Genomic DNA, 14,737 nt, shown 5'->3' on the forward strand with positions numbered 1-14,737 from the left:
AAATAGGCCAGCGTTTGTGGGCGTCATGAGTGTAGAGCGGTGATGAGGAAGGAGGGTTGGGCTTGAAACGGAGGCCTAAGTTCCAGTGCTGGTGCCACCTCTTTCTCCCTGGGCAACCTCGTGCGGCTCTGGAACGACGGCTGGCTTTGAGAGAACGGGAGAGAGCCCCTGAGCCCTCCAAAGCCAGAAGGGCTCCCGGGATATGACAATGACCAAGACAGGTAGAGCTCCTGCCCCAGGCAGGACCCAGAGCTGCTGGGAAGGTGGAATGTGGCCCCGGTCAAGAAGGAAGGTGACAAGTGCCACCGTGGTGGGGAGCACCCTGGAGAAGGTTCACCTGGACCCAGAGTGCCTGTGTCTGCATCCTGGCTCTCCTCCCTCCTCGCCGTGCGGCCTCCAGAACATTACTTGGCCTCTCTAGTTCTCAGTTTCCCCATCTGTGAAATGGGGCCAGTGATGCCCACCTTCATGGTGGTGGTGTGAACACCGAATGCACGTGAGGCCCTTGGACAGCAGCTTGCACCTGGGACATGCCCAATCTGAACTGGCTGCCCTTACAACATCCCTGCTGACGGGTGCAGAGAGGAGGGTTGAGAGACATAGGGGTGAAGGTGAGGTCAAGGACGGCCATCCGCTGGAGGTGATGCCTGAGATGGGCTTTGAAGCAGGACGTGGGCTCCAAGTGGACCAGGAGTCAGGGGGCAGCCCAGACAGGACATGAGGAAGGACAGGGAGTGCAGCCCCTCGTCACGATGGCCACTGTGCGGGGTTCAATGGTGTCTGTATGAGTTTTCAGAGGCTGCCATATCAAAGTACCCCAGCCTGTGCCTTAAACACAGACATTTATTTTCTCACTGTTCTGGAGGCTGGAAGTCCAAGATCAAGGTATCATTTAGGTTGGGTTCTAGTGAGGCCTCTCTTCCTGGCTTGGAGATGGCTGCCTTCTCACTGTGTCCTTGCATGGCAGAGAGAGAGCTTGGGTGTCTCTTCCTCTTACAAGGACACCAGTGCTATCAGGTTAGGACCTCACCCTGTGACCTTGCTTAAGCTTAATTATCTCCTTAAAGGCCCTATCTCCAGATATAGTCACATTGGGGGTTAGGGCTTTAGCATATGAATTTTGGAGGGACATAATTCAGTCCATAATAGTGTACCTCAAATTTCATGTCCACCAGGAACCTCAGAATGTGAACTTATGTGGAAATAGTGGGGGTTTTGCAGATGTGATTAGTTAAGAAGAGATCATTCTGGATTAGCATGGGCCCTAAATCTAATGACTGGTGTCCTTATGAGAAAGTCATTGTGAAGACAAGACACACAGGGAGGTGGCCATGTGGAGACAGAGGCAGAGACTCGGGTGATGTGGCCACAAGCCAAGGAACACCTGGAGCCTCCAGAAGCCAGAAGGGGCAAGAAGGATCCCCCCAGAGCCTCCAGAGGTAGCTGACACCTTGATTTCTGACTTCTGGCCTCTATAGCTGTGAGAGAATAGATTTCTGTAGTTTTGGCTACCCAGGAAACTGATACCGGAGCCAGTCTTGTTCAGAGCCAGCCACTGTTGTAAGTGCTTTCTGAGTATTTGATCATTTTATCCTCATGAGAATCCTGTGAGGCAGAAACTGCATTTTCCTTCTTTCACAGATGAGGAGCCAGGAAGGATTTTCTTGAGAAAAGTACAGGGTGGGATTCAACTTGTCAAAGCCGCAGGCTCCCAGGCAGGAAAGGAACAACACCATGCATGGTGGGGGGAGTCAGGACTCAAATCCCTGGGCTGGGAGTGAGCATTCTGAATTCCAGTCCCCTTCTGGGTACTAACATGCTGTGTGACCTTGAATTGGTTACATAATCTCTCTGTGCTGGCCCAACCATCCTGCTCAAGTCCTACAGCCAACAAGCAGAGAGATGGGATCTAAAGTTAAGTCTCTCTAACCTTAGTGCTGATGTCCTCGCCATGACCCATGCTGCTGTGCGTGGGCTGTGAATACCGCAGTGAGGACAGATTCTGGACTCAGATGGCCCGGGGTCCAATCCCAGCCCAGCCATTGACCAGCTGTGTGGTCGGCAGCAGGTTATCTAACTTGTACCTCAATTTCCTCTGATGCACAGCACAGTCTGAGGACCGCTGCCTTGGGGGGATGGGGTGAGAGTCCAATGGACTAAGGCTCATGGGCAGATGCCACTGATGATGCGCCCCAGCAGGGGACAGTGTCCAACAGGCTGACGCTTCCTCCTTTGAGCTGCAATTAGAATCTAAAGTCTTGGTCAACTAAATGCCACTTTCCTCCTCCACAAAGCAAGGATAAAACACTGATCACTGCTACAAGGAGGAAATACAGGTGGAAGTGCCGGGCCAGTCTCAGTGGGTGGCAGTGAATACATCATTTTCAGTAAAGATTTGATGATGCTGATGTGACCACAGCCTCAGGCCCCAGCAACGTCCTTAGGATATTGTACACTTGGCTTACCGTGGCTGGTCTGGCTGCCAGCCCATTGAAGTGTGGGCCAAGGAAGTAAAGACGCCCTTGTTTCTAGCATCAGGAGAGCCCAGCAGGTGTGAGTGAGGGGTGATGGCTGCTGGAGTCTCTGTCTCGGAAGCAGGCACTTGGAAATGCCCTGCATGAGGAGGGGTCAGGGGCAAGGGGAAGGGGGGCCAGCAGTTCTGTGCATCTGTGCAGGTGCTTTTGAAAGAGATGGCCCAAGGCCTGTGCCAGCTTCTCTCCCAGAGTCACTGCAGAGCTCTTTCCTATGATTCACGTCGTCATTGCACATCAAGCCCTCTGGTACCAGATAACTTTGGTTGATTTTACATCCCTTAATTGTGGAAATCATTGCCTTGGGTTTTGGAAACTGCTTTATCTGATATTTCCAAAAGGTGGAGGTTGAAATCCTCTGGTGTGGTAGAAAGAAGCCAATTGGAAGATTGGAATGCTTGGCGAGGACATTCCCGGGTGGGCGCCCAACATTCCTGGGTGGGCGACCTTGGGCAAGAGCCTTAACTGCTCCAAGCCCATTTCCTTATCTGCGAGATGGAGACAGAGAGCCTGTTGACCATTATGGCAGCGCAGGAGGGCAGGGCGGAGGGCCTCACGTGGCAGGTGCTCAGTTAACACCTCCCCTTTTGCCCCATCACTGAGCGTGAGGCCTTGAGCAGGAGGCCTTGAGCCCAGGGGTGGTGAGCCTGACTCTGGATCCAGGGCCTGGGGGAGAGCGTGGCTTCCTCGCCGACCAGCTGTAAGCTCGTGAGCCTGTTAGTTCATTCGTTCAATGAATATTATCGAGCACTGCTTTGTGCAACCCACAGTCTCAGCACCGGGGCCTCAGCAGTGAACCAAACAGATAAAGTGCTTATTTTTGTGGAGCTGGAGAGGCAGCGACACACGTGGGGTTCCAGCAGCCGCAGCAGCAAGGAGGCCAGTGTGGCAGCTCTGGGGGAAGGGGAGACAGGTACGGGCTAAGGTCAGAGTCCTGTAGGGCCTTGCAGTCCATCCGAAGACGTTTGCATTGACTTCTGAGTGACATGGGAAATTGCCGGCATGTTTTGAGTAGGGAAATGACTTGCCTTAGGTTCCCAAGGATCCCTCTGGATTCTGTATGGAGGATGGACTGTAGGGGGCAAAAGTGGAAGCAGGGAGGCCTGGGGAGGCATCGCAGTGGTCCAGGCAAGAGATGCTGGGGGCCTGGGCCAGGATGGTGCGGGTGAGGATGGTGAGGAGGCCTGGGATTGGGGTCGGTTTTGATGGTCAGTATCTGGGTCTCCTCTTAAAATGGGGATGGTCACTATCTGGGTCTTCCTATGGCTGTTCAGAGGTTTGAATAAGTTCCCACATGCAAAGCATATAGGAGAGTGTGAGGCACACAGCGAGCGCTGAAATCCGTTACCGCGATCCTGGTTGTTATCACTCACCGTCTAAGAAGGTGTGTCTACGCAGAGTGCACCCATGAGGTAACCTGCCTTGCAGTCTGGCTGGCTCCTTCCCAGACCTGGTCACACAGAGGCATAATTCCCCCCTTTCTTTGGGCACTGATCGTGATATTGCAGGCACGGCGGCTGTGAGATAAATTTGATCACCACCTAACGGTTCTCAGGCTGCAGAGAAAAGTGCATTTTTCTAAATTCCCACTGTCTCTTGGCCTCTAAACAAACAGCGAATTCTCATTTTGACTGAGATGGATGCCGCTAAATTACACGTCTCGGTGCCTTGTAGAGAGATTCCTGAAATGAGCCCAGAGTCTTCCTGATAATGACGGGCGCAGAGCTGAGTTTGCCGCTGTTGCCTCACAGGGTGCCCCGGAGACCTGCTTGTTTATTTGTTCATTTCTGACTGTCCTCCCCCTGCTGTTTCTCCTGAAGGGCTCCTGGGGGAGTAGGGTGATAACAGCCCTGCCAAGGTCAGCCGTCTCAGCTTCAGAATCTCATGGGAAGTTAAGGCTGAGGAAAATAAGAGAAAAAGTGAACCTCTGTCCTCAAAGAAGGCAGGAATAATGGTGATAGGCACTCATGAAGTGTTTGGGAGTAGTCCCCAAGACCACCCTTGCTTCTGATACCAAATGCAAGTCCAGAGGTCCCCAAGACCACCCTCAGGTTCTTCAGTTCTCTAGAAGGACTCATACTGAAAGCTGTTCTACTCATGGTTATGGTTTATTACAGCAAAAGGATACAGATTTAAGTCAGCCGAGAGAAGAGGCACATGGGCAGAGTCTAGAGTTCTAAACGCAAAGCTCCCAGTTATCCTGTCCTGGTGGAGTCGTGGGCAGTGCTAACTTCTCCTGGGAACAGTGTGTGGCGTTACACACCGAGCATTGCCATCCAGGGAAGCTCAGCCAAGCCTTAGTGTCCACAGTTCTTATTGGGGCTCAGTCACATGGATGTGGTGGACCGCCAACAGGGCTGACCTTAAGCCCCAGCCCCTCTAGAGGTGGAGCTGGTGCCACATGGCCCAAGGACCCCACCCTAAATCGCATCATGGTCATAGATTGTCTGAAGCTGCCCAAGGTTCCCAGGTAAATAGAGACCCTCTTATCAGGCAGGACATTCCAAGAACTTAGAAGTCACTTCCCAAGAACCGTGGACCAAGGCCAGGCCTCTCTTTCAGCAAGGTCAGTTCTTCTGCACAGCACTGAAAGGTTAAAGTATTTTGTTCAAGGTCACACAGCTGGGGGCCTGGGATACAGGCCCAGGGCTGTAACATTCAGGTGGGGAGGAGTGATTTGGTGGACAAGAGGAAGGCGGGGGCGTGGAGTCCTTGCGGGGAGGGCTGCGGTGTGTTCTGCAGAATCCAGCTGGGGATGACACATTGCAGGCAATCAGTCAACACTGATGAGTAAACGAATGGGTGAATCAATGCATCAGTGAATATATCAATCAACTGAAACATTGGCATCCTGAAGATGGTGTGTTATTGCTGATAGAACAAACTACCACAACTTAAACTTAAAAACAACGAAAGTTATTACCTTACATTTCTGGAGGTCAGAAATCCAAAATGGGTTTTAGTGGGCTGAAATGAAGGTATCGGCGGGGCTGGTTCCTTCTGGAGGCTCCAGGGAAGAATTCGTGTCCTTGCCTTCTCCAGCTTCTAGAGGTGCCTGCATTGGTTGGCTTGTGGCCTCTTCCTCCATCTCCAAGCCACAGCCGTGCTCCTCCTGCCTCTGCTTCCATCCTACCTCTCCTTTCACTCTGACTGCCTGCCTCTCTCTTTCATTTACAAGGACCCTTATAATTATGTGGGAGCCACCTAGATAACCCGGGATAATCTCATCTCAGGATCCTTGGTTTTCACTTAGCCCTTTAATCACATCCACAAAAATCTCTGACTGTGTAGCACATTCAAAGGTTTCAGGGATTAGAACATGGACATCTTGGGGAGCCATTATTTTGCCTACCACAGGTGGGAAACAGTAAGTTTCCAAAGAGTAGAAGAAACTAGGTTTGGGAGAAGTACCAAAACAATGATTTGGGGGCAGTGTTCTATTGGACGTAGATCTTGAGAAGGAAATTGACCAGTGTAGGCACCATACGGCTCCTGTCACTGGAAAGAGGATTTCCCTGGGTGCTATAGAGGGTGAGTCAATTCCATGGTCCTTTATCAAGGTTAAAAGTGTAATAAATCATCACTAAGTATGACAAGTCTGAGAAAGATAGACTGTCATGCTTATGTCTACTTTACTGTAGCAAGCTACGGGAACATGGCTTTTTGTTTTATTTTAACAAGACTAGTAGAGTAATTAATTTATGTTTTCTTTATGTACAGAAGTAAAACTTGCCAGTGCCCTCAGGGTACCACATGCTACCTGATTATACCTCTCCCTCCTTTTAGTAGTTTTCACAATCAGCTCACCTCCCTGCAAAGAGGTGCAAAACTGCAAAGGAGAGAAGAGTCACCCAGGAATCAGGCCAGGTGTGGGCCTGATTCAGCTGTGTACCAGCTATGTGGCCTGGTCCATATCATTTAACCTCTCTGATGTAGGAATTCTTAGCTGCCTTCTTTGTAGATTGATCATATGGAAGAACCCACTTAATACCCCAGAATGCCACCCATAGCTCTCAGGATAAAGTCCAACATCCTTAACCTGGCCATGGTGACCACCCAGCCTGGTCCATGAAGTGCTCACATGGCCTGACCCATGAGACCCATCTGACTTGGCCCAAAGGCCAACCTAGTCTGGTCCATGAGACCCACCCAACCTGGCCCATAAGCCCCCTGACCTAACCCACAAGGCTCATGTGACACAGCCCACTCACCACTTGTCTGGAGGCATGTCCCTTGCTCCCTGCTTCCAGCCAATGTCAGACATCCCTCAGCTCCCCAGAGGTGCCCCAGTCCCTCCTGCCACAGTGCCTTTGCATGTGCTCTTCTGCTACCTGAAATACCATTCCCTCCATCCCCTCAGTTTGGCTTGTTCTCATCTTGTCTCAGCTTACATATCACTTCTTCGGGGAGCCCTTCTCCGACTCCTCCTCAGATCTGTTAGATTCCCTGGTCTGTCCCTAGGGCTCCCAGCCTCCCTGCCATCACACTTGCCATAGGATATTGTGAGTTCCTGTGCGATGTCTGCCCCCTCACTGGGGGTGCGTTCTCTAAAGTCAGGGTCCACATCAGCTTTGTTCACCCAGTGGCCCTGGCACAGAGCCTTCCTGCAGTAGGTGCTCAAGAGACATTTGCAGGATGAACCCGTGAAGGCTGTGAGGATATGACACCTTTACACCAGAGCTTTCACCTTTAGGGCCCCTTCTGTCTGGTGTGGTATCACATAATTATGACCACAGTAAAGCTGTGCAACAAGATACCTCAAAACCCTGTTGCTGAAAATGACAGTGATTTATCCCCAGGGTCTGTGCATCAGCTGGTGGTTGGCTGATCTAGGCGTGACTAACACAACTTGGCCACACACACAACTGTCTCTACTCTCCTTGGACTAGTGGGCTGGCCTGGGAATGTTCTCCTCATAGCGATGACAGGGGTCTAGCCTCCAAACTAGCCCATTTCACCTCCACCTCATTCTATTGACCAACGCAAGTCACATGACTGACCCAGAGTTAAAGGGTTGGGGAGGCACTTCCCACTCCCTGTGGGAGGGCATGCAAGGTTATGTGGCAAAGGGCATGGCTCTGGGGGAGAGGAAGAGCTGGAGCCACTGTGCCCATCCATGCACATGTCTCCTGTGTCTCATGTCCTCAGGAAGCAGGTATCATTTTCCTCCTCTGTTGGGTGAAGCCCCAGAGAGGAAGAGAGTCGCCCCTGGTCACACTGCTGGCAAGTGACCCAGTGCAGGTGGGTTCCCAGGCTCCTGACCCTTGATCCAACCTACTTCCAGTTTTGTGGGTTTTTTTAACATCTTTATTGGAGTATAATTGCTTTACAATGTTGTGTTAGTTTCTGCTGTATAACAAAGTGAATCAGCTATACATATACCTATATCCCCATATCCCTTCCCTCTTGGCGTCTCCCTCCCACCCTCCCTATCCCACCCCTCTAGGTGGTCACAAAGCACCGAGCTGATCTCCCTGTGCTATGTGGCTGATTCCCACGAGCTATCTATTTTGCATTTGGTAGTGTATATACTGGTCCATGCCACTCTCTCACTTCGTCCCAGCTTCCCCTTCCCGTTTTTAAGAGACCCAATTTCACCTGTGCTCTCAGCACTGCTCTGTCCCAGGATCCTGTGCACACCTCACTCTGAAGCAGTTAACTGCGCATCTTCAAAACTGTCAGGGTGTGGTCCCTGCAGGGGAACATTTCTGGTTCCTGTGATGAACCGGAAACTCACAGGGAGCCGGGCCGTGTCCATGGGATCCTGGAAGTACATGTTTTATTCACACAGTCAGCACTCACCCTCATCAGTACACCTTCAGACCTGGCCACGTCCGCGCCTTGTGTGAGCTCCTTCACGGGTGCGGGCTGCCAGGTCTTGACTCCTCCGCGTGGCATTGAGCTCCCTGCTGCTCCTCTGCTTCCACACATCCCGTGCTCCCGCCCACTGGTCCACCTGGCTTTCTCCCAAGGGCACCTGCCCACCTCTGCTGGGAACGCCCCCTTCCCTTCCCTCTCTCCTCCCCACCCTGCAAGCAAATGGAAACACAAACTGCCTTTTCTCCAAAATGCTCTGTTCCTGGAATAAAAATAGCAACAGGTAACATTTATTGAGAGCCACATGCTAACTTTTCCCAACCTCTCTGGAATGATAATAGCCAGCGTTTATGAAGCATTTGCTCTGTGCTGTGTGCTGTATCTAATCCTGACAATCAGCCCTCAAGGCAGATGCTGTCTTTACAGATGTAGCTTGCGTCTTATCCCTTTTGCAGGGATGAAAACTGAGACTCCTTTTCAAAGGTTTCAGAATATGTGCCCTTCCCCTGCCCCAGTCCTTTCTCTGCAAGAAGCCTGGAGAGGACACTGGATCCTCTGGGTCAGGCTGCAGAGGCGGAAACCCGAGTGAAGGACGAGTCAGGGTGAAATGCCGCCCTAGCTTGGGTTCTGTGTGCTTCTATTTGAGGAAAAGTGCAGGGCTGAGGCCCAGGGCCAGCCTCTCCCCTGACCAGCGTCCCCCTGCTGTCCGACCCCTCACACGCACTGAGAGAGAAGAACACAGATTAATTCCTGTTCTATCTCAGGCACAGAATAAATCAGCATCTCCCAAACAAAACGTGTCAACGTTAAGTGGGAAGCCATGTGTTTTATGGCCTATCAGAGCACGTGTGATGATGCAGATGTGTCTCTGTCCAGGGAGCAGACAGAATCCAGCACATTTTTTATTAGAAAGAGCCTCGACTAATGGACTATGTAGCTTTTACAAAGTTCACCTTTCTTGAATTTGCAAACAGTGTATTTTTGCAGTTTGACAATCATGAACAAAAAAGAAAAAGGTGTGTCTTAGTATCCCCAACTGCTGCTATCGAAGGATAGATTACAATATAGGAGAATCAATTTTTAAAATCTGTCTCCTAGCAGAAAATTGGGATTTCCAGAGGCTGGAAGAAAATGTAAATCACTCCCATATTATTAAACCATTTTTATTGCGAAATGTAATAGACACAAATAAATGGATAACACATAACCTTATGGATTAACAAATGACTGTTAAAAATACATCTCTGTAACCCCCATCTAGATCAAGAAAGACATCATGACCAGGACCTCTGAAGCCCCCTCACACCTCCTCCCAATCCCAATCCACTCCCTGCTCACAAAACAATATTAAGAAAAATTAATAAGACCTAAATAAATGTAAAGATACACCATGTTTCTGGATTGGAAGATGTGATATTGTAAAGATGTTCATCCTCACCAAATTGATCTATAAATTCAAAATGCTAATCAAATTGGTGGCTATTAGTTATGGAGGATATGGACTGAAGCTACACATACACACAGCCCAACAATTCCGCTCCTTGGCATGTGCCCAAGAGAAACAGGAGCACATGTGTATCAAACAGCATCCACAAGAAAGTTCACGTCAGCAGAATGTGTAATAGTCTAAAATAAGAAGCCACACAAATGTCCCTCAACAGTAGAATGGATAAATGGTGGTGTATTTATACAGTGAAATACTACAGACCAGTGAGGAAGAATGAACTACTAGCTACACACGACAACACAGAGGAATGTCACAAGGACATATAAAGTTGAGATACGCAAACCTAACATGCTATATGATTCCATTTAAATAAAAGCAGGACCTTTGTAGTTTCTACCCTCAGGTATAATGTTTGCTATAGTTTTTTTTTTTTTTTTTCAGATTGAGGAAGTTTCCTTCCATTTCCTATTTTGCTAAGAGTGTTTCTTCTGCATGGAAATTAAATTTTGTGAAGTACTTTTTTCTTCATTTATTCACATAATCGTCATGATGCTTTTCAGCTTTATTTTGTTAATGTGACAAATTGCATTGATTTGGGTAATGCCATTAAGTGCATACAAATTTAGAACCTTTACATCTTTCTGGTGAATTAAACCTTTTGGTGCTCTGAGCTGATCCCCTTTCTCTCTAGGAGAGCTTTTTTTCTTAAAAACTATTTTATCTACTTTTTAAAAAAATTTATTTGTTTTTGTTTTTGGCTGTGTTGGGTCTTCATTGCTGTGCGCGGGCTTTCTCTAGTTGCGGTGAGCAGGGCTACTCTTCGTTGTGGTGCGCGGGCTTCTCATTGTGGTGGCTTCTCTTGCTGCGGAGCACGGGCTCTAGGTGCGCAGGCTTCAGTAGTTGTGGCACGCGGGCTCTAGAGCGCAGGCTCAGTATTTATAGCACACAGGCTTAGTTGCTCTGCGGTATGCGGGATCCTCTGGGGCCAGGGATCGAACTCGTGTCCCCCTCATTGGCAGGCAGATTCTTAACCACTGCGCCACCAGGGAAGCTCTTTATCTACTATCAATGTCACAAAAAGTGACCCTGTGTTTATTAGGTGCTGCTTACACTCTCATCCATTCTTTGTTAAAAAAAATTACCTAAGAGCATCATGGTTAGATCATGGGTGCAGGAGCCTGACCACCAGGGCCCTGTGTGTGAACTGATGCGATTTACTTAACCTCTCTTTTACATGTACAGATAAAACCTCAGCTTCCTCATCTGTAAATTTCTTTCATCAGTTTTGAGAGATTCCTCAGCCATTATCACTTCAAATATGACTTCTGCCTGGACTCTCTCTTCTTTCCTTCGGGGACTCCAATTAAATTTTGGACTTTCTCACTGTATCTTTTAGCCTTTATCTTCTCCTCTGTATTTTCCATCCCTTAGTCTCTCTTTACTTTTTTCTGGATTTTCTCCTGATCTTTCTTCCAGTACTAATTCTCTCTCCAGCTGCATCTAAACTGCAATGAAACCTATACATTGGGTTCATATTATTGAACAGCGTTCGTCAATTCTAGAAGTTCTGACTTTTTTTTAAAAGTAAGTAGCGTTACTTTTTATAATTTCTAGCTCTTTGCTTTAAGGTTTAAGAGTGGCTTTTAACGTCATGAGCATGGTAAGCATCAATCCTATAAAGTCCTCGTCTTCTAATTACACTCTCTGGACTACCTGTGGGTTTGTTTTTCATGTCTGTTGTTTGTGTAGGTCTTTGGTCATATTCTTATCTCCTTGTGTACCTGTTTATTTTTTCTCATATGCCTCGTCTCAGATTTGTACATATATTGGTAAGAATATTTTCAAGCATGCAGTGATGCCCTCCTCCCCCAGAGAGGATTTTCCTTTGCTTCTGCCCGATGACTGGGCCTCTAATGATCCAGAGTCACGTTAATTCAAGGTCTGGACTTGAAATATGCTGGGTCACCCACATGACCAGACTCCAGGTTGCCATCTGTTTAAACCAGTCAGATCTGGTTTCCTTCCATTTCAATCATGTATCTCTGGTGCTGCTTTTTGGGTTCCAGCCCTAAGTGTGGAATGCTTTACGAGGCCCCAACCCATACAAGCTGTGAACTCCACCTTCTGTCCCCCCGACTGCTTGAGGCTGTCAGAGGTCCGTCAGCTGTGCAGCCACCTCCCCTGGATTGACCTAAACCCCTTATGTAAACACAGCCCCAGGGCCGGGCACACTTCTCTGACTGCATCTTCTCCCGACCTTGGGCACCACACTCTTCACTACCTTGTTAGCTCTTTCGGACTTTTATGATGATTTAATAAACATTTTGTCCAGCTTTTTAAAAAATTTCATCTTCAGTGGGAGAAATTGGTTCAAATTACCTGGTTGGCCACTCTCAGAAGTAGGATCTCTAAATCTTTTTAAAAGGTGTGGGTCCCTTGTGCCCCTGTCACGGTCGCTTTATCACAAACAAAGTTCAGCTTGGCCATGAACTTTTTAAAACATGGCATTCATTGGGTTTCATTAACACTGATTTGAGTTAAATTTAACTTATATTCATTGAGCACACCAAGTATGACTTCGGTACACCAGAGGAGGTGCTGAGAATTTTTTTTTCCAAAAAGAACCAATTATCCTTGTAGCATACAGGTTAAGAGCATGAGTCCAATAGTCCAACAGCCAGGACCCACCCTCTGCAAATGTCCAGTTACTTATCTTCTCTGGGTCTTAGTTTCCTCACCTGTAAAATAATGGTAATTATAATAGAACATCTTCATTGGACTGTTAGGATGAATGAGATTATACAAGAAAAGTGTTTATGACACTCTCTGGCACATGGTAAGAATTCAAAATTATTAACAATTATAATATTATTACCTGATATTTGCCAGGTGCTCTTCTAGGCCCTATAGATGCTAAAGTAATAAGACTTTATTCGTAAAAAACCCTGTGGTCGGCATATATATGGAATCTAAAAAAAAAAAAAGTTTCTGAAGAACCTAGGGGCAGGACAGGAATAAAGATGCAGATGTAGAGAATGGACTTGAGGACATGGGGAGGGGGAAGGGTAAGCTGGGACGAAGTGAGAGAGTGGCATGGACTTATATATACTACCAAATATAAAATAGATAGCTAGTGGGAAGCAGCCGCATAGCACTGGGAGATCAGCTCCGTGCTTTGTGACCACCTAGAGGGGTGGGATAGGACGGGTGGGAGGGAGACACAAGAAGGAGGAGATATGAGGATATATGTATATGTATAGCTGATTCACTTTGTTATAAAGCAGAAACTAACACACCATTGTAAAGCAATTATACTCTGATAAAGATGTTAAAAAAAAATACAAAAAACAACCCTGTGGTCAGGAGGCCTTCCCAGAAGAGGAGACCTCAAATTGAGTTTGGAACATGTGAGGGGAGTTCCTAGATGGAGAAGGGGAAATGGGCATTCTGCATCATGTTGGTGTGTGATGCATTCAGAAACTGCAGTGAGGTGATTAGTCTAGGAGGGTGTGAGACGTGGGTGCAGATCTGAGTATGATGCAGCCTCTGCTCTTGGGCAATTGTGGTCCAGGAGGGATGACAGATAAACTGTAGTTTTGATGCCCTGGTGGGGCTAACCAAAGAGCTGCAGGAGCCCAGGGTGAGAAATGTCCATGTTAGTCTGAGTGGCCCAGGCAAGGCTTCACAGAGAAGGGATTATTTTGCAGGGGTTTTGCAAGGTGAAGAGGAGTCCATTTCAGATGTGAAAGTGCCTGGAGGTGGGGAGAAGGGGAGAGGCTTTAAAAAGCATCCATATAATGAAACATGCAACGAGATGCCATTTATGTGAAGTAACACACACACCAAAAGCCACATTTATGGGCATCATATATAGTGAAAGTATAGAAATCTAAATTGGAGACAGATGCTGAGTTCATGGGGATGGCTATCTCTGAGGACGCTGGGAGGGAGGGGAAAAGAATTGCAGAGCGAACTTAAAGGATTCCAACTTAACCTGTAAGGTTTAGTGTTTTTAGTCTGAAACCAAAAAGGAAAACTGAGTGGTGGATTCAGAGATGTTTAATATATTATTATCTACAGGTTTTTGTTTTTCACAATTAAAAAGATTTTTAGAAAGAGAATGGAGTGGGGGAGGTGGGATGAAGGTAACAAAATGGTGAGAAATGAGGCAGCCCCTGAAGCCCTGCTAGGCAGCTCTGATTGCGATGAGAAGAGAGGTCTTGCAGGTTATTTGAGCTGGAATTGAAAGATCTATGCTTGTGCAAATAACTCGCCTAAGTGTGGAGGGTGGAGGGAGGCAGGGAGACCAGTGAAGGGTCATGAAAATAATCTGGATGGAGGTTTAGAGGAAACGCCAGTGATTAAGGGCTCATTGGGTCAGAAGCGCAGGTCTGGCACTTGACTGGGTGAGGGTGAGAGGGCTGGAAGGCAGTGGGCGTTTCCCAAGACTGAGTGTGTTTGTGTGCATGTGTGTGCATGCACGCGCCTGTGTGTGATTTGAGAGCTCCCTTCGCTGGATTTCCTCTGTGTCCTGCGTGAAACCCTTGGCCCTGCCCTGGGTGAGAGCCTGACATGTAGCTCCGTCGTGTGGCTTTCGGCTTCAGGAGCTGTATCGCAGCACCGTGGAAACGTTCCAGAAGTTTGTGGACGTCCTGTTCCTCCAGACGCTCCCCTGTGTGACTGACCTCTCCCAGGCAGAGTGTGAATACCTGAGGCAGGAGGCCCAGGAGAACGCGGCCCAGCAGCTGGAGAAGTTGGATCGGTTCCGGAGTCAGCAGTGGAAACTCTTCCAAGATCTCCTGGAGCAAGAAAAGCAGGTGCACCATTTTGTACAACTGGGTCTGGAGTCTGCCTTTTTTTTAAACTTCTGAAGAATAACGAGGGATTTCCTTCACTGAGCATCCCCTAGTGCCTATGCTAGATGCTTTGCCAAGATTCTGGT

The 14,737-nt window shown here is 48.2% G+C and overlaps 1 protein-coding gene across 5 annotated transcripts in view; it reads left to right on the forward strand.

Moving 5' to 3' along the window:
- EVC (EvC ciliary complex subunit 1) overlaps positions 1 to 14,737 on the forward strand; it is an 81,743-nt gene that overhangs the window by 42,169 nt on the left and 24,837 nt on the right. For all 5 annotated transcript variants that reach the window (XM_082389990.1, XM_082389988.1, XM_082389989.1 and 2 more), the window contains exon 12: positions 14,400 to 14,612. In XM_082389990.1, the coding sequence (XP_082246116.1) occupies positions 14,400 to 14,612 (213 nt within the window). The remainder of the gene's footprint in view (positions 1 to 14,399; positions 14,613 to 14,737) is intronic.

The sequence above is a fragment of the Balaenoptera borealis genome, assembly GCF_965194805.1.
Source record: "Balaenoptera borealis genome assembly, chromosome: 4".
Taxonomy (NCBI): Eukaryota; Metazoa; Chordata; class Mammalia; order Artiodactyla; family Balaenopteridae; genus Balaenoptera; species Balaenoptera borealis.